The sequence below is a fragment of the Malus domestica genome, chromosome 03 (assembly GCF_042453785.1).
Source record: "Malus domestica chromosome 03, GDT2T_hap1".
Taxonomy (NCBI): domain Eukaryota; kingdom Viridiplantae; phylum Streptophyta; class Magnoliopsida; order Rosales; family Rosaceae; genus Malus; species Malus domestica.
The window spans coordinates 1,559,052-1,578,818 of NC_091663.1; the positions used below are offsets into that span (position 1 = coordinate 1,559,052).

General features: G+C 34.5%; 2 protein-coding genes across 3 annotated transcripts; both read right to left on the reverse strand.

The window, feature by feature from the left end:
- Positions 1–4,511: 4,511 nt before the first annotated feature.
- On the reverse strand, positions 4,512–6,744 carry LOC103414968 (uncharacterized). Of its 2 annotated transcripts, none has more exons than XM_029099326.2 (2): positions 6,403–6,744; positions 4,512–5,259 (listed from the first exon to the last, which is right to left on the reverse strand). In XM_029099326.2, exon 2 carries the CDS (start codon positions 5,209–5,211, stop codon positions 4,798–4,800), a length of 414 nt encoding a protein of 137 aa, XP_028955159.1. In that variant the 5' UTR covers positions 5,212–5,259; positions 6,403–6,744; the 3' UTR covers positions 4,512–4,797. The 2 variants fall into 2 exon arrangements, with proteins under 2 accessions (XP_028955159.1, XP_008351546.1); XM_008353324.4 differs by having other exon boundaries at positions 4,512–5,256; positions 6,403–6,742.
- A 9,917-nt stretch (positions 6,745–16,661) lies between these two features.
- LOC103416309 (G-type lectin S-receptor-like serine/threonine-protein kinase LECRK3) lies at positions 16,662–19,314 on the reverse strand. The gene has a single exon (XM_070818713.1). It carries the CDS (start codon positions 19,209–19,211, stop codon positions 16,818–16,820), a length of 2,394 nt encoding a protein of 797 aa, XP_070674814.1. The 5' UTR covers positions 19,212–19,314; the 3' UTR covers positions 16,662–16,817.
- Between the last annotated feature and the right edge of the window lie 453 nt (positions 19,315–19,767).

Below are 19,767 nucleotides of genomic sequence, written 5' to 3' on the forward strand. Positions count from 1 at the left end.
TTTTCTTCTTAGTCTATGCGTTTTCCCCTATGCCTTGGGTTTTACCATGTCGAGGTTTTGTAAGTTTTACTACATATGTATACTTCACTTAAATTTGAGATTCGCGATCACCCGTTGTGTTGATGACTTCATCAACTATTCTACCTTATCTGCTCAAGATCTGATGCGATGGTTTGTTGAGTATTTACACACTCAGGGGGAGTGTTGCAGTCATATTTAGAATAGGAATGTGATTGTGTAAATCCTAGGGAATCTAGGAAAGTATCTTATATTCCTATTAGGACTAGATTACCTATTAAATGGTGTAATCCTAAAGGGAAAGGTTTTACCCTTCCTACTACTATAAATAAAGGCACAATGGGGTGAATTAAACACACCTCACAATTAAATAAATCTCTCTTCTCTCTAATAGTGGCCTGCCCCCTCTCTCTCTCTAAATCCTAGATCGTTCAATCAAATAGGCCTACAACAGTCATAAATATAAATATACTAATTGTAACATTTTTAACATTAAATAAATATATTTAAAAATAAAAAATATTTTAATTAAAATAATTAATGATGTTATTAATACCCAAGGACCTTGATCAAAAATTGAAAAGGAATATAATTTTAATCAATGAAGTATTAAAGGGAATGATGAGAACCTAATTTCTCCTAAAAACAATTTAGCTTCAAAGAAATAACTCAAATTTGCAATTACTTTTATTATAACTAATAAGAAATTGGATTTACAAACAAAGGGTCAGCCAAAAGCCACAAAAGCCCAATACAAATGCAGGAGGGAGTACATAAACAACATTTAAATAAGTCTTTCAAAAAAAAAAATTTAAATAATAAGGTATTTTTCCAACCAAATTCACAAAGGACGAAAACAACTTTGTCGTAAAATCCAACAGGCTTGGATACACCAACACCATAAAGCAAAAGTAAAACTAAAAAGCCACCTCAGAATGAGTCAAACAAATAACTAAAACTTGAATAAAAAACAATTTGCCCTATGATTCTGGTGGATTCTTGTACTTTATTCTTGGGATTCAAATTTGATACACAAGATTGATGTCCTCAGCATTATCATCCACATATACTTGAATATCTTTTGCATTTTTTTGGTTTTTTTTCAAGAAAGTTTTGAACCATTTCGCTGAGCATTTTGGGTACCTTGTTAGTCCACCTTCATAGTCCACATAGTTGAGACCAAATCGACTACTATATCCCTTTGCCCATTCAAAGTTATCCAGTATCAACCATGTAAAGTACCCCTTTACTTTAGCACCCGATCTGCGTACACACATAGAAAACAAAGTGCATTGGGATAACTATAAAAAAAATGTAAGAAGGCATATTCATGTATATAATATGTATCCTTATCTAATTCCTTAACAAGTACTAACTGAATTGCTGCTTTAAGGTGACAAAGGTGGTCACGATGGTAGTTGACTCTTATGGTATCTTTAAAGGCTTGCTCAAGTGATAAGCTGCGATTATTGAACTCATCGACACCTGCAACATAATAAATTATCATTTGCGTTGATAATTTTATCTATAAATAAATAAATTTGCATTTAGTTTTGAGTTTAGACTTTAAAACACCTAAATTTACTTATATATACACATGTGAAACATTGATGATGCAATCAATTAAGGATGAAGGAAGCCTTTGAGGGAAGTGATCCCTATTTTTTTTTTTAAATGGGGACATCCTCTTAACTTGTTAGATTTGACTTTAATGAAATTTTATGGCCTGTGATTTAATCTCAACCACAAAATTTCATTAAAGCCAAATCTAACAGTCAAGAGGGTGTCCCCATTTTTTTTTTTAAATGGGGATCCCTTCCCTTAAAGGGACTGTAAGGATGAAGGTATTAATGCTTACCATTTTCAGTAATGTAAACGGATGGATCATTATACTTTTTCTTGGTAAATTATAAGATCATGAATTCCTTTTGGATAAATGTATAACCAATCTGAAACAGCCTACAAGATCATTTAAAGATAATGAAATTCTCATCACGAGTTATGTTTTTATGAAGAAAATATACATATTAATCCTCCAAATTCTAAAAAATTTAAGTTCAAATTGGATGTATACCCGGGGACCAATGGGCTTTCCATTAACCGCAACTGTCATAATATACCCAAATATTAGAATCTAACTATTCTAAGACCTTAATTAATTGCTTGAAATAAGTTTTTAATTTGTAGTCAGTTGTCTCATTGACATGAGGATCATTTATGTAGCTTTCAGGGTCAGATGAATTCTTTAGTGGATTGCTTGCATATCTAGCAGTGTAGTAATTGATTCCTATAAAATCATATGACCCGTTTAGAGAATCGAACTGTTCTTTTGTGAATTGAGGTAATCTTGATCCAACATATGTTCGCATGCTCTGAGGATAGTCACCAGTTGTGATTGGATCCATAAACCTACAAAATACACCGATATTCCAAGCATGAACTCATGGTAGCATATAAAATTGTATTGCCCAGTTGCGTTCAACGGTCCTATCATGGCCACCTTGACTAACACTACTACTAAGACTAAGTATTGGTTAAATGAGAATATTTATCCATCTCCAGCCGCACCAACACCTTCTTTCATGAATATCCCAATCCCCATCTATGCAAACTCCAATAAGGGCAGCAAGAAAGTAGAGGTTTCACCATAAAACGAATTGACAATATAAGTAGCAGTTTAACTTCTTATAACATGTAAAATCTCTTTACTTTCTGAAATGCGAAAACACTTCACATCCTCACACGTCTCCTCACATTTGACGACACTCAAACTCATATTAAGTTATTATTATTATTATTATTGCAACTTGGGGTGGTTGAGTCACAATTTGAATATTTAAATTTTAAATTTGAGCATTTAAGATGCAGGCATCAGTTGACAAAGAAAAAATAATAATTTCGACCAAAAACCCTAGCTGAATCTGAATATATGGCTTCGTCCAAAAAACATCTGAATACATGGCCCAATGGGCTTGGATCTGATTGGTTTTCAACTCTACGTCACACTCACCCCAATCACTTTTCGAAACTTGGTTTGTTTTTTCCGAAAGAATAATACTAGGTAGACAATTTTGTTAAAACTATATTTGTAAATTATGTGATATGTCACCAATAACAAATAAGCAAGTTAATCAACAATGAAGTAATAATCTAATCATCGTCAATCACGTTATATAGTTTACAAAATACAATTTAAATGTTTGATCTCCATTGCATTACTCTTTCTAAAAAGATCACAACCAAAAATAAATAAGAGACCAACTAGTCAAGTTAAATAAGAGACAAGCGTTGCATTTTTTGATGGCGAAAAGTTTAGGGATAAGAGGTTACCCCATGAAGGAGAAGGTATTAGGTGTGGTCATCATTAGTGGTGTGCCATGAGTATTGCGTGAGAAGGGATAGAGACACAAATGGGCCAAGTGAAGAAGAAAAAAGCTAGAGGGTTGGGTAAGGTGGTTATGGTTGTGTCTGGGGCCATGTGGATTACATAGTTCGACACATGACAATTAGCGCATACCACAAGCTTCTTTGAGAATTTACAAAGACTGGGTTAATTATCAAGTTAATTGTTTTCATTTTCTATGTTTTTCCTTCACAAGCATTTTAAGACATTATGCATTTTAGTAGACACCCTTAATGGAAAATTGCAGAAACAGATGTATCTTACCAAGCCTGTATAAGAACTATGAAAAACTAGTATTTTCCAGACTGCAAACAATTATCATGAGAAACCAAAGATTGCAGTCTTCACTCTTGGGGGGGGGGGGGGGAGTTTCTATAATTTTTTCTCAATAGTACGAACATTCAGAGTTAAATTGAGAAAATAATATTCTTACTTGCCAATCTAATGAATACAAGGCCGGACTACTAGTAGTCCGAACTATTAAAGACTTATTTCTAACATGTAACTTATTGTACATCACGCGCTATTAGAATCTTTGTGTGACGTGATGAGATGGTTACGAATCAGGGAGTATACCAGGGAGTATATCAGGGAGTACACCACCATGCTTTTGGCTGTAGGCTCGTATCAAGGCTCAGGAAGAAGCATATACCTCTGAAACCATAAGAAAGGTCTGGCCCTAACTAGCTGTTGGAAACTTATAGCTACATCCAGTATAATCTAGAAAATGTGTGCTTACTCTGAACTGTATTCCACGCACGCACATGTGTGAAAGTCCGAAGAGGGACAAAAAGACTCTGATAGTCTGATGGAAGCCTAAACATTTCCCAAGTCAGATGTTAATCCAAAACCAAGTTATATAGGCACCATAAAGTAACAATTCAAAACCAAAGTAGATCAGGAGAAGATGAACTCTACTTGCAGTAACGCCTAAATAAAAGTGCTCTAACAGATGCAAGATTGTTATAATTAGGGGAAGCGTTAAAGCTGATTTTCTCAGAACTGTTAATTGTACAAAGTATAATACAACCTTTTAGTTGAGTTACCTAATATGAATCTACATGATATCTCATTAGTTACACAAAAGACAGATAACAATGTGAGAGATAGCAACTGCTTAAACATGTTCCTCAAATTATACAATGCAAAAAATAAGATAGTCAAAATTTAAAATGTCAGAGCACCATGGAAAACTACATCCATCAGAATGCATTGCAAATTTCACAATTCAAATAAAAAAAGGAATGATGGTACGAAATTACTGAAGAAAGAACAATTAAGCAGCAAAAAAAGAAAGAAACTAGAGATTTACTAGGCCTCACTTCCTGTCCCCGTGATTTTTTGGCAACCAGAAAGGATGCATAGGTTACCATCTGTCACTTGCACTCAACACCAGCTTCAGCTGCTCGACGGGGCTTGTTTTTCCGCCTGCTCCCATTATGCCGAAATCCATTAGACTTAGTTGAGTCATCAGTGCTTGATCTTGTTCCATTACCATTTTCCTCCTTAACTGAATCTGACTTCTCCTTCACCTGTGATTGCCGCTTCCTCTTCTTACCATTCTCTGAAGCAGAGGGGCTTTTTACCTCCTTGCTTGAGATACCAGACTTTCCATTCTCACTATCATCTGCGTCTATTCGTTCAGCTTCTTCTTCATCAATCTCATCTTTTAATGGCTTTTGAGGCCTTCCCCTTCTCTTTTGTGCCGGTATTTTTTCTTCCTCACCACTTCCAGGATCATCATGATTATTGACAGTTAACCTCTTTCCCTTTCCTCTACCTCTACCCATGATCTCAAAACTCCAGAGAAAAATATTTCATGCAATATAAGTTTTCTGCTGCAATGAAAAACATACAAGAACGTTATTTTCAGTTATTGTTACTTAAGGTACAATTCAGACTGAGAAAGCAATTCATTCCCCCTACTATTCATTATTCAGTGAACACGGGGATAACACGACTTATATGCAATCCTACTTAAACATGTGGTGGCTTCTCAAAGGATATAACGATCCCATCATTGATGTTAAGTAACATAACAACCAACTAAATAGCTAGACAGCGTGAGGTACATATATAAGGAAGAACCAACAGGTAGTAGCAGGCATCCAATACTACTCATAAACAACTAACTTCGAAATTTAAAAGCAGTTCATAATCTATTTATCACATGCAAATCTTTTAGGAGTTTAAAATTGAGTAGGTTTCGTTTTCATTTCAAACATCAACTGAAGCTTCTTACGTTGGAACGCCATATTAAGCTTGAGTCAAATGAAACTATGAAAAACACAACTCTAGGTCACTTTACTCAGTTATTTTGACTTCCAAAAGATGATATTGAGAACTGTCCCTTCTTTTTGCACAGCAAACCAATCAGGCAGTAAAGAAAGTTACACATTGAAAACCCCATACAAGAGACTCTGTGATTGCAGCCAAATCTTTTAGGTTTGTGTCACTACAAGATAGGGGATCTTACATGCCTGGAACCGAATCAAAACAATGAACTACTGCTACAAAGACTCAGAGTTTTCGGCCACCAAAGTCGAAATTCACACAGGTTTACTCCCAATAGTGAAAACACATCAATTTTAATCACAACAGAACCAAAATACAAATAAAAAGCCACATCTCCACAAGGACTCGAGCTTTCAAAACATGTAAAATCAAAGTAACAAACTTTATTATCTGGAAATTCACACCCAAAAGCACACAGAAAAAATCCAAGCAAGATCCATAAGGCAGCATGAATTACATACACAATAAACTGGGTAGAACTCAACTTATCATCAAAACCATTTCTTGTTCCATTTGTACCGTCATATAAAACCATTTCTTTCAATCAGCTTTAACATCCAAATCCCACAAATTTTTTAAACAGAAAGCAACAAAACACACAATTTAACGCATATTCCAAATCCCAATCACAAAATGCAAGAGAGAGAGAGAGAGAGAGAGAGAGAGAGGAAGAAGAAGAAACTGACCTGTTGTGACAAAACCCAACTCTCAGAATCTAGTGAAGTACTCATAGGAGGCTCAGAGAACACCAAAACGGAGATGGGATTTTCTCAGTCAGTGGATTCGAAGTGAAAAAAAATGGATATTTTAATGGCAGAAGATATGATCTGAGGGTGAAATATTGGAAACCCAGATCAAAAAGTTAAGAGATTTAAAGAGATTGGGGATTGGCATGTGAGACTGGGCAAGCTGCTGCGAACCCAAGAAACTGGTTCGACTGAAACGGGAAGAGAGAGAGAGAAAGATATGAGAAGGAAGGGAGAGAAGAAGAGATATTTGTTGATTGGCTCTGTAAACTGCGACTCCGTAAACTGAGATGTGTGAGAGTATGTATGTGTAAGAAGCTTAAGAGAGTAAGGGCATTTTGGTAGTTTCAACTTTGTGCCCTTTGCTTTACCATATTCTTGACATCACACAGTGATTTTTCGAAATAAAATATTTAAAAAAATAAGAAATTCAGAATCTTGTTTGCTGGTTATGGTAATAGTCCGATAATTTAATATCAATAAATGTATTAGAAAAATGATAGGGAGTTTTAACTAACGAAACACTTTTAGTACTGTTCATTTTTAACAAAAAAAATATTTTTATCTTTTCTAGTACTATTTATTTACACCTACTTGTCATTTTTCATTAGAACTAAAGTTTTTTATGACTTTTCGTTAGTTTTCCTAAAATAATAACGAGAATTTCTCAAAAATGAGATTTTTCGTAGACTTTATGTTACCTCAAAGTTTAACATTAATTTTCGTGTCAATATGGTAAAAAAAATGTGGTGATAAAGAATTCATAAAAAGTTTGAGTAAACTGCAGTTTACACCCTAAACTATTACCGCAATTGAAATTGACCTCATGAACTAATTTTTTGGTAAATTAACCCCTGAATTATTTACAATCAGCCAAATTAACTCATTGCCATTAGATTATGTCCACTATGCTGTCAAATTCAATGACAAATTAGTTTTTTCATCATCAATTCTTACTTGTCAATAAATCACTCAGTACTATGGTCTGATAATATTTTTCTTCACTTGAAAGTGAGAGGTCTTAGATTTGAATATCGTGGATGACAAATTCGATATCAAATTAGGTTGCCCATTGTGTGGCTTAGCCGAACTCCCTCTCCCCTTAGGATAAAAATATCGATGTACTCAAAAAATAAATCTTACTTGTTAGTTATAAACACCAATAAAATAATGACACGGGACACGGAATAATTCAAAAATTTATAGCATAATAAGAAACAAAAAGAAACAAAACGTTTACATAACAGACCATTTCATATTGTTATTACAGGAACCGGATCCCATCATGAGCTTAGGAGGCTGAGCCTTCTGAGCAAAAGATCCTGGGCCGTTGAAATTTGATCAAACGGCTACAAACAGGGGGCTCCTCTAAAAGTTATAATAATTGCAGCCGTTTGATCAAATTTCAATAGATCGTGTGATTTGCTCATGAGGCTCAGCCACCTGAGCTCAAGAGGGGATCCGGTTCCATCATTACACATTGTTATGTATCCATTGTCATAATTTTATGGATGGTTATAAGTGACATGTAAGAATTAATGATAAAAAGATTAATTTGTCATTGAATTTGAAGGCAAAGTGGACAGAATATAACAACAAAGGATTAATTGGTTTATTTCAAATAGTTCAAGAGATTAATTTACTAAAAAAATAATTCAGGAGTTGATTTCAACTGAAGTAATAGTTCAAGGAATCAAACGACACTTTGTCCGAAAAGTTTTGCATTACAAATAATTAATGATGCAAAATTATCTTATTAACTAGCCTGACTGGTCAAGGAATTTAACCGAGGATTTTCATGTTATTAAGAGGAGGAAAATGAAATGTGATAAACTTTTATGGTTTTATAGATATAGATGCACGTAACTAGAGAGTTTTAGGAAATGTTTCTACCAAAAAATAAAGAGAGTTTTAGAGAATGTCTTGAAAATTTGAAATGACCCACTTTAATGAGTCATTTACTCTTTTGATTCATAAATTAAAACTTTTACAATTCCAACTCTTTTAACATTTATTCAAACCAAAATGCACCTATGTTCAACCCTATAAATACACACCTTCGACTATACATTTGGCAATTTTCGAACTTTCATATAAATGTTTATATTTTTTACCCTTTATCCGTTTCAAGTAAAGGGATATTTTCACTTGCGAAATAGAGAAGTTTTCAAATTTCAAGTCAAAAAAGTAGATGATTCATTGATGAGTCTCTTCATATGCCCTAGAGCTCTTGATTGTTTGAAATGAATTTGTGATAGCTAGTATGATTTGAAAATTTACCCAAGTAAAGTGAATAAGAAGGAATAAAACAATAGTTACTTTAGGTCGCTTCAAAGCAGGGCTGGTCCAGAGATTTTTGAGGCTCGGGGCGACGTAAAAAAAAGTGCCATAACTTCATGTAAGAAAATTATTTATTTTCACACATAAGATATCGAAAAAATTATACTTAGAAAAACACTTCAAACTCAATAATTTAGAAACATAGAAAGACTAATTTATTTTGTATTGAGAGAGGGAAACAAAAAAACTTCGGACTTACAAGTAGATAGATGATGAGTTTTGTTTTCCATTTGAACTTTGAATGTGTTTTTGAATAAATCGTGAGGTGTTTTTTTCTTATTTACTAACCTTGTCAATATGGGACTAAAAAATAATGATGTTTTCGAGTCTTTAATTGATATGTATTATTAATGAATGGGCACTAAATTAAACATTTTGATGACACGTCATATAATTTGCAAATTTGGTCTACGTATTATTCTTTGTTGAAGATTAGACTTGAATTAAAACAAATATTTAAAAATAACAACCCACATAGCTACTAGATAGTAACTAAAAATAAATTACCAACCAAACAAAAATTTGTAAAAATTGAAAAGAATAAACATGCACATAGCATTTCGAACTTAGGACATCTTGTTAATTTTAAACAACAAAAATAATTGTTTCTAATTAAACTTCTTAATCCTTTAACCAAATTTTCTAAATTTATACTCTTATAAAAAGAAATTTGTAAAAAAAAGGAAAGTAAATAAGCACACATGGTGTTTTGAACCTAAGACCTCCTTATTATTTTCAAATGACAAACCACCACTTCTAGTTAAATTTCTATGTCTGTGAATCAAATTTTATAAATTTATACTCTTATAAAAACATATATAAATATACCGCCCTAATAATTTTGGTGCCCCTAATTTTTTTGGGCCCTGGACAATCGCCCCTCCTGCACTGGGCCTGGGCCGGCCCTGCTTCCAAGTTCCAAATACAATAAAATCTCGATAAATGAATGCTCAATGAATTAATAACTTCAGTTAAACTAAAATCTTTTGGTCCCGACTCATGCCAGATTACTAAAATAATAATCCCGCTAAATGTATAAGATCATTTTTTCTTCTTAAAATCCTTTAAAACTCAGCAAATATATAAATTAATAATTGACAAAATAAAATAAATAACACAAATATTCATAACACATATTGAATTTTTTTTTACTTTAACAAATTATATTTTCTCAATTCAACTCAATCTTAAACAGGGGTGCAACTTGAGTTGGGCCAATCCGAACCTGCCCATGTCCAACCTGACTTTAAACCCGAACAAGCGAGATTTTTTTTAGTTATAACCCGCCTGAACCCAACCCAATTTCAACCTGTTTATTGATTGGGTTGAGTTGGATTGATCATTTGTCGGTCTATCTCCAACCCAACCTAACCCGACTAACCACACCTAATCTAACCAGATTGTAACCTATATCAATTAATGCTCATACTACACCCCAAGTGTGCCAAGTCCAAAAACCAATGCCCTTTCTAATAATTTTTTAATAAATTACCCTTTATAATTACTTAAGTTTTTAGGGAATAAGATGCTTTGATTAGTCAGCCCATATTCGTAGCCTCTAAATCCTAAAATTTTATAGTAGATTGATTTACGAAATTAGAGTTAGCTAGCTTTGATGCTACTTAGCTTAATTTTTTTAGGAATTCTTGAAAACTAAGTTGTTACAAGATTAAACTTTAAAAAGTTGGGCAATCCAAACCCAACCCAAGTAAACCCTAACAGAATTAAACCCGAGCCCAAATGAACCTGAATGAAACCCAACCCGAACCCGAGCCCAAATTGTAAAAGTTAGATTAGGATTCAGTTGACCTTCCAACCTGTCCAACCCACCCGAGTTGCATCCCTACTCATAAAATATGTTTCTAAAGTATATTTTATCTTCTACGGCATTAAGTTTTGAAATAGTAATAACCTCTTTAAAGTAATTATTTTTATAAGTCCCAAAAAGATTTTTTATAGAGATATTACTATACCTCACCTCATGCAAGAGGGAAAATTATAATACCACTTTCCTTATTTTATTTTCCTCAACTAGTAAGTGTCATTTATTATAAGGAAAACTAATGAAAATAACTTGAAATTTTGAGTTTTAACGATAAAGATAAAATAAATGGTAAAATGAATAGTACCATGATTGACTTTTTAGTGTAAAAATGTAGTTTTTTGTTAAAGTAAACAGTACCGGAAGTTTTTCGCTAAAATTCTTTTTATTATATTGGTTTGCCTTTCAGATACTTGTTAGCTAGATAGAAAGTGGCATAAGAATTTTAATAGACATTGAAGGGTATTTACTTTTTATTAGTTTGCATAAAGGGCTAGATAAATCGAATAGAAGAGTGCTTTAAAAGGCATTGAATCAAGGCGTGAGAAGGTGATATTGGATTTTAAATAGTCGCTAATACTACAATGTCGTAATATTTTTCTTTACTTGGAAAGTAAGAGATTTTATGTTTAGTTTTTACGGATGGTGAATTCGATTTCTTTAAATGACGAATTCGATATAATACTATTGTGATTGGCCATGATGTGGTTTAGTAGGTTCAAGAAAGAGAAGAAGAATGTAGACATTGGATTTGAAGAAGGATATTCTGGTTAATATCATTGATTCACTGTTGATTAGTTTATTGAGCTCAAATTTTGCTTTACTTTGTTGTATTGTACGTTTTCATGACACCCTTTTGGTGCAACAAACCGTTTATAGTCAGCTAAATTTGCCAAGCCCATATCCCTAATTCCATGCCTTCAACTTTGTATGGAATAGCTACTTCTATCTTAAGGCCATTTTTAGGAGAAATACTAGGGTTCAGCGGGTGGACTACGTCATATTTTCGGTCAGCACACATAAAGAATGAAACTCTTTTACATTCGGGTCTCATTTGTCTCTGTGATAATTTCAAATTGAGTACACAATTTTTTCTTGTTAAGTATAATCGAACACAAGATGTAATCCACTTACGATACTTCTGAACTCAAGAATTTCTCTATCATTGGAGGCTTTTGAGGGCCCGAGAAGCCATTTGGAAAAGGAAAACAATATACATGGCTGGACGTTCCCCATATAAGCTTCCTAGTACCCCATATGCTTCCTTTTGTGAAACTTCTATATGAACTAAGATGATGACACTTGCAATTGGCCGACATAACTGGATCAAAGCTATAATATGTTTGCCAAAATTCATATCTATACTATTATTAAGAGAAGAGCCTTTCTCAACTTTTTTTCTCCGCTTTTTCCAATTTTGCCCATGAGGATGGCAAAATAGTAATTGTGTACTTTTTGATAAAATGACAACCATATCCTTATTTTTCCTATTTTACCCTCTTTTTTATACTTATTTTTTTAATTTTACCCTTACTTTTACATAAGAAGAACAAAACAGTAATTATGTAATATTAAAAAAAATATGCACTTATTAAGACAAATTGTTCACACATATACGTGCTCTCTGCTAGTTTCTCATAAATAAAAACAACAAATTTATATGGTTTTATCTCTATATGAATCATCTATCCAAGATCATACTTTTTTTTTTAAAAAAGAAACTTAATTTTAAGTTTATTTTTAGGGAGTTTTAATTTTGAAAGCCTGCTCACTTTAATGAAAAATCACATTTTTACACTAAAAAGTTAAACTTGATACTATTCACTTTACTCTTTACTTTGTCCTTATTGTTAAAACTCAAAATTTTTAAACTATTTTCATTAGTTTTCTTTTATTTTTAACCTAAATGAATTGAGTTACAAAAAGCCAACCAAGAAAACGAACTAAATTGATTGGATATATTAATGGATGACACCCCAGCTGCATGCGTGTCACAATCCTTCAATTTTGTCTAGTATGGATAAGAACCACACAACATATGCATGTAAACGATCCATAAGTTTTCTCCTTAACATTTTCCATCGGTGGTTTGAAAACTTAAGTTTATATCTTTATTTTGACTTTCTTGCTAGCCCACCTTTTTCTGCATCGTACGGAAAAGGAAGACTAATTGATTAATATGCAGCCTATGCCTTGAAACACACACATTAATCGAAACTACACAACTACCACTTTCAATGAAATTGGGGGGTCCTTCATTCTCTCTCAACAGGCCAAAATATTCTGAACACGATTTGTAAGTGAATACACATAGGAATATGATATTCACACGTTTTATTTTACTTTTTATATATCTTTTTAATTTTCGATCATTGGATCGGATAAATTAAAGAAGATCAATGAACATAAATTATTAAGGGATGTGTGAAAAGTAAAATAGAGTGTGTAGATAGCAAATCCCTTAACACATATCTAGAGTTTATTTTAAGATATTACAACAAATGAGAGATTAGTTCGTAGAGGTGTTCCTTGTTACTCAAAAAGTTAAAAGACAAAATTGCAAAAATAAAATTTCAATATAATTGTGGGGATATCCAACTAACAATAAGCTCTATATGTAACATGATTAAGTGCCTCGTTTTGGATTATTACGGTAGGAAACAGTTCTTCTAGTAAGCACTTACGCAAAAAATTCTTTTATTATAAACATGTGAAATATTTTATTAAAAACATATTATTCTGAAGAAGCACACATTAGGTGTTCTCGCTAAAGTGTTTATAAATAAAAATATGTTTTAAAGTTTTTATACTAAACATAGTCAAAATCATTTTGATTGTCAAAAAACACTTGCAACCATTTTGGAAGCTATCCAAAGCAGGTTAGTGTACTTTCAGTTATATATATTTTTTTATTTAAAATTTTATAACCAGTTATATTTGTACATATTTTTTACAAATTACTTTAAACATTTGGTACATTTGGGTCTTTGAAACTATAACAAAATAAAAAAGCGTGAGCAGATAAAGTGGTCCAAGAGAGGCCTACACTCCTCCAGTGCATTGGATAACCACCACACAATGCAGGGCATGGCTTTTTCTATTTCAACCCTCTTATAGGAACTTTTTCTAGCCATGCATTAATTGGAAGAGTGGGTGATTTTAGGACCATTTTTGGGACCCCTTTTGAGCTATCTACAAAACATTTTCATTAATTCGGGAGGTTTAGAGAATTCATAAGCAATTTTTTGTCCCTATTAAACAAAGTCAGTTCCTAATTGCACTTTCTCCATCCAAATTTTCACCTATTTTCTTTCAAGTACTGAACACTTCAGAAAGATATGTGATCCCAAGCCAGGAAGCAAAACATGCGTTGACTTCAAAGCAACATTGTTATAAGTACTGGTTGAGGTGTTTTTACAAAAAGTGGGCATAAAAAAAGTTGAGCTAAAAAAGATGTTTGATAAACACTTAAAAACAGCTTATTTTCACAATTTTGAGTGAAAAAAGCTGAAAACGTGAAGCTGCAAAAATGAGTTTATTCTCACAGCATAACAGAAATAATATTTTTTCAATATACCAAACCAGCATGCAATTTTAGTTTCATGAGCACGTATGAAATACAATGATATCTCCAAAGACATTCTTCGGCGTAGCAAAATTAACAGTTCATCTACTTAAGAACAAGTTCTACTAATTACTTATGCCATGTGTTGAGAATATTTATTTGGATTATGTAATCAATCTTAACTATGATTAAGTCATATGGTGTCAAACTTGTTTTCAAACATTAGTGGCTTAAAGGGTTATAAATGTATAATTTCTTTTGGGAAAACTGTTTTAAGGAATTATGGAACGATAGAAAGAATGTAAGCCAGAATGTGAATTGTAAACCTGGAACTCGAGGTTGAGTAGTAACTGTACTCGTTCAGCCGCCAAGTCCATCAGTTCATCTTTAGATTCACCATCATCTTCTCCATTTTGGTCTTGCCCGCGTATAGAAAATTCACGTGGGAAGATGAGTAGCATGAAAAAGAAGGGTATCGAGCAATTCAAAGTAAGCATTTGGATTATGAATCTAAATTGATTGCGAAAAGAATCCATTCCTGAAATCATAGCACATAAGAGTATTTCTTGAAGTTTGTTACCAGTGTGGTCAAATTCTTAAACATCATGCCTTTGAAAGATGAATGGACCAATTGTGTCGATACAAAATTTCGAAACATAGATTCAGTTGTACAAAAGATCTCTTTTTGTGAAAACAAAAACGAAAAACTGAAAATCTTCTTAACTGATAATATCCTATTAGAGGCTCACCTTGGATACATAATTTGCTTTCATCTTTTCTACTTCAACTCCGACAAAGCCATCCCTTTATCGAGCAAACTAAATCCAGGTTGCTTAAGAATCTTCCTCTGCTTCATCACCATCCTTACGTCCACAACCTCTTCCCATTCTCCATCAGCAGCATGGATATTTGATAGTGTAACAAAACCTCCGGGTCTCTTTAACTTCATTTTGGCAGAATAGCTTCAGCCATCATTTTGGCAAGATCTCATCATTTTGTCAATGTCACTTCACTTGCCTGCACTCCTCCTTTCATTCTTTCAAAAAGTTCTATAGAGGAATCAACCATACCGTACTTAGCATAACATCCAATCAACTCATTCCATTTTGTATTTCCCAACGACAGCCATTTTGTTTTTAATTTGTAGTTAAAACTAAATTTGTAAATCAAATGATGTGTCACTAATAAGAAATAAGCATGTTAATCAACACTTGAGTAATTCAATCAACAACATCTACATCATCTGGTTTACAAAATTTAATTTAGAAATTTAATTTCTCTAACATTATCCGATAAGTAATAAGGAGTGTTCAACCCATCCAATTGTCTTATTTTCTTACCCTTTTAAAAGTAAAATTATTATTAACAACTTTGTCCTTAGAGAATGACAAACCTAATATAAAATTACAAAATAATTAACCAGCAATTAAGTAAGGTACTTATGACGATTTATACCTAGTATATGGCGGCAATGTCCTTACATATAAGGTTTGCGTATGTTTTGGGCACAAATTACAGGGCTTGAGTCTAGATGCACCTATGTAATGAGTCCTTCATCTTCACAAACGACTAAATAAACGTTCCATCATGCCAGACTTGCGGTTGGAGATTTGCCATTCGGGCAATGGATGCAAAAAGTCTTTGTCAATCTTAATGTGCATGCAGGCCAATTACTTGGAAGCTGCCTTCTTTGAATGCTTCAAAGAGATGAAACATCAATGCTGTTCTGAGTCTAGTTTTAAACTCAAGTCTTTCCTCTTGTCCATGGCCTACAACAAGCATTCTTTTCTGCCCCTTTTTTTGGGTCGAAGCCTAACTAGTCCAATCTAGACTTGGAAACTCTATACAGCTACTCTTTTTGTAGAATTTAGAAGCTTCTAGTCACGTCTCTTCCCCGCCCATCACTTCAATGAAAAAGAAACCACAATCCAGATGCATATCGTAAATAAAACTCATCATGATAATAATTAATAATACACATGATTGAATTCAACCGATAATGCATTAAAGATTGCATAAATCATAGGCCATGATAAATTATTTGTACCATATTATATCGACCCTGAAACTACCAAGTATTGGTCAACTACGAAGCACTTTAAACCCACCAAAGGGTTCGTGCTTCAGAGGCGCTTAGGCTTGTAACACATCGGTGCCCTTCGATACCTATTTTACCTTCCTTGCAGGTTGCTTCGCTAGTCCACCCACGACCAGAGCACAATTGCGAAGGTCTTTACACCACACTTTACGTTGACTTGAGGTCCACCCGGTTTTGTGCATCAACCTTGGGACCTTCTGTGGGAATCAACACTTCGAATCCTACTCATCTCGAACGTGAAACACCAGGGTAGTTTTCCGGCTTACTTTACAAGGTTTGAGAGGTTCTGCAGTAAGTGAGAAAGCTTGGAGTTTTTGAAGTTGCTATTGAGAAGAGTGGAAGAACGCGTTAAACCATAAAAGAATGAGCAAGGGTTTATACCACTGATAATTCCTCTATTTATTCGGACATTATAAGAGAATTATTGTACATTCGATACTACATGGTACATTAAGAACTAAAGAGTATTTGAAAATAAATAATACACAAACTTTTGATATACAAAAGAACTGGATTATAATTGGAAGCAGTTAAAGTATTGAACTTATGAAAGAACATGGATCGGGTGGAGCTGAGACTTCGACAGTTCCTTCAAGCATCAATGCGACTTTCTTCATGGTAGGTCTGAGCGACGGATCCTCCTGAATGCACCATATTGCAATCATCACATACTTCTCCATCTTCTTGATGTCATGCATTGCCTCATCGTCATTCTTGAATAGCTGGTGCAGATTATTCTGCTTATAGCAATCGTATGCCCAATCAGCTAGTATCACTTTATCTTCATCCTCTGCCGCTGCCTCGAAATGCTTCCTGCAGAAAATAATCTCTAACAACAAAATTCCATAGCTGTAAATATCAACCTTGGCCGTGATAGGCAACCTATTCAACCATTCAGGAGCCACATAACCTTTCGTTCCCCTGATTCCGGTTGTGGTTAGAGTCTGGTCGATTTTCAAAAGCTTGGCTAGTCCGAAGTCAGAAATTCTCGCCGTGAAAGAGTCATCGAGAATAATGTTTTGAGGCTTGATGTCACAATGTACGATTTTTCTGCTGCACTCCTCATGCAAATACAACAACCCTCTTGCAATTCCCAGTGCAATTTGCCTTCTCTGGCACCAGCTTGGCCTCAACTCTCCAAAAAGGAAGCTCGCTAAAGATCCATTGCTCATGAACTCATACACAAGCATTTGGTGCTCTCCCTCGTAACAAAATCCAAGCAGCTGGACTAAATTTCTGTGGTTTGTTCTGCCAATAGCACTCACTTCCGCTTTGAATTCCAAATCATTTTCTCCGACCTTAGCGACTAAGCTTTTGACAGCAACGCTCTTCCCATTATCAGGGGCTAAAACTCCTTTGAAAACTTTTGCAGAAGTACCGCGTCCTAGTTCTTCCTCGAATTCGTTCGTAGCCTGTTTTAGCTCCTCATAAGTGAAATGCCTCAAATTCATGTCAGAGATGACTCGATAAGGTTGAATCAACTTCGTTTTTCTATAAGAAATACGAGAAACAACCAAATAGGTTGTTAATAGAAAAATCAAGTTCAGAAACCCCGAGCTACTCAGGAGCACTGATCCGATGAGGATCAAAGTTGAGCGATCTTTCTTTTTTGTATTTGGAACTTCAGGTATCAAAGTGTAGTTGTCTTTCCTTACTTTGATGAGAGCTTTTCCACCAACATTCGGGTCCATCCTTCCGTTCGAAAGAGGAATTCTCTTCTTTTCACACTCTCCATTCTTGAAAATGGCGACGGCACAAAAACAATCATTGAAGCAATTCTGTCTGCACCAATCCTCATCCACCGGTGTAAATTGCTCATAACCACCGCCAGACCACTCTGTGTTTTGCATCTCACGAAATTCAAAACTGTCTGCCTCAGGCGAGGCCTCATCACAACTTTGTGAAACAAAGTTTTGCTTGCATCCTTTCAAGACATCATTGGGATCAATTAATGTGTAGCCATAAGGACATTGGCAAGTTGGTCCTTCATCATTATAGCTGCAGAGGCTGTTGTATCCACATGCACCGCTGCCTGTGTCTCCTCCAATTCTTAAGCAAATATCCGAAGGTTCGGAGGTCAAAGGGGACCAAGCCATGGGGCTTCCGGCACTTGAGGCGGCAGTTTTAGGATGAACAGAGTGCCTCAAAACTCCGTCATGCTCCAGAGTTACTTTATGGTAGAAATTTTGCATGGAAATTGTGTTGGATGATATCATATTCAGTACGCTTCCATTCCTTGCAGTAAGGTATAGATAGCCGGACTGATTGAAGATGACCTGAAAGCCGGTATTAGTCGAGGTTGCATAGTAAGCAAAATTGTTTGTCTCCAGTGGGAAATTCGTTGTGTAAATCGTGAGATTTCCATCAGATTGTAGCGAAAACATGAATCTTCCCCGTGAGTAATTTGTTGCCGTGTAGCGCGCAAAGAGTACGTCGTTCTGATTTAGAATCTGTGTAGGTAGTATTGTATCCGTTGGTTCATCAAAACTCTCCCACACATTGGATGAACTTCGATCCGCCAGTACAAAATTTCCAGTGTCTAGCATAGATGCATAGGCAACTCCGGGACCAACAGATTGAGCAGACCATATGCGCTTGCCGGTTGCATCATTGAGCATAAACTCGCCACCGTTCGAAAGCTCAACTTTGGATCCCTCTGGAACTAGATTATCCCCATTGGCTGACCAGACTATAGTTTTATCTTTTATCTTATCGAACCAAATGGCTAGTAAGAACCCATCTTTTCCGATTCTTTGAAAACCGATAGCAAAGTCACCAGATGGCGATGTCCATGATGATGAGTTTTCATTTAGTGCAGTGAGAGATGAGCCTAAAGAAATGTTTTTGGCGGTTTGAGCTAGGGTGGAAAATGGTAGAAACATGAAAAGGACGAAGAAGAGAAGATTTATCAGTGGACAAGCCATGGGAAAATTACAAAGGTGACGAAAAATTTCAAATAAATTATATTTTCTGTGTCAATCACTTGCAATTTTTTATTTCATCTTCTTCAAGTATGAAATAACAAACTTGGATGCTGGACGATGATGTGATTTCTTGTGCTTAAATTAGAGGATCAAACCGCAACAAAGTCAACAATGAGCTCATTTTCGTCAATGGTTCAATTGACTTTGATTCCAAGTCTTTTTTTGGATTCTTCACGGGCATTACTTGGAAACTGTTTACTTTGACTCTTCAAGATGTACTTTGTTCAATTTCTGCATGGCGTGTAAGATAATTTAGCTTTCTGAGTATTCTGAGATGCATGGATGAAAGTTCAAGACACTAATAAAACATTTTACATGAAAATTGTTACGGATTTGAAGAAATCAACTCACTTATAAGCCAAACTTACTAATAAAACAATCAATTGGTAATATAAAGAGTAATCTGACCTTTACAACACAATTTATCACGTGTGACGAATTTTAAAATCAAACACTAATATTGGATGCGCATACACGATGGGTCCTCAAATTTCAA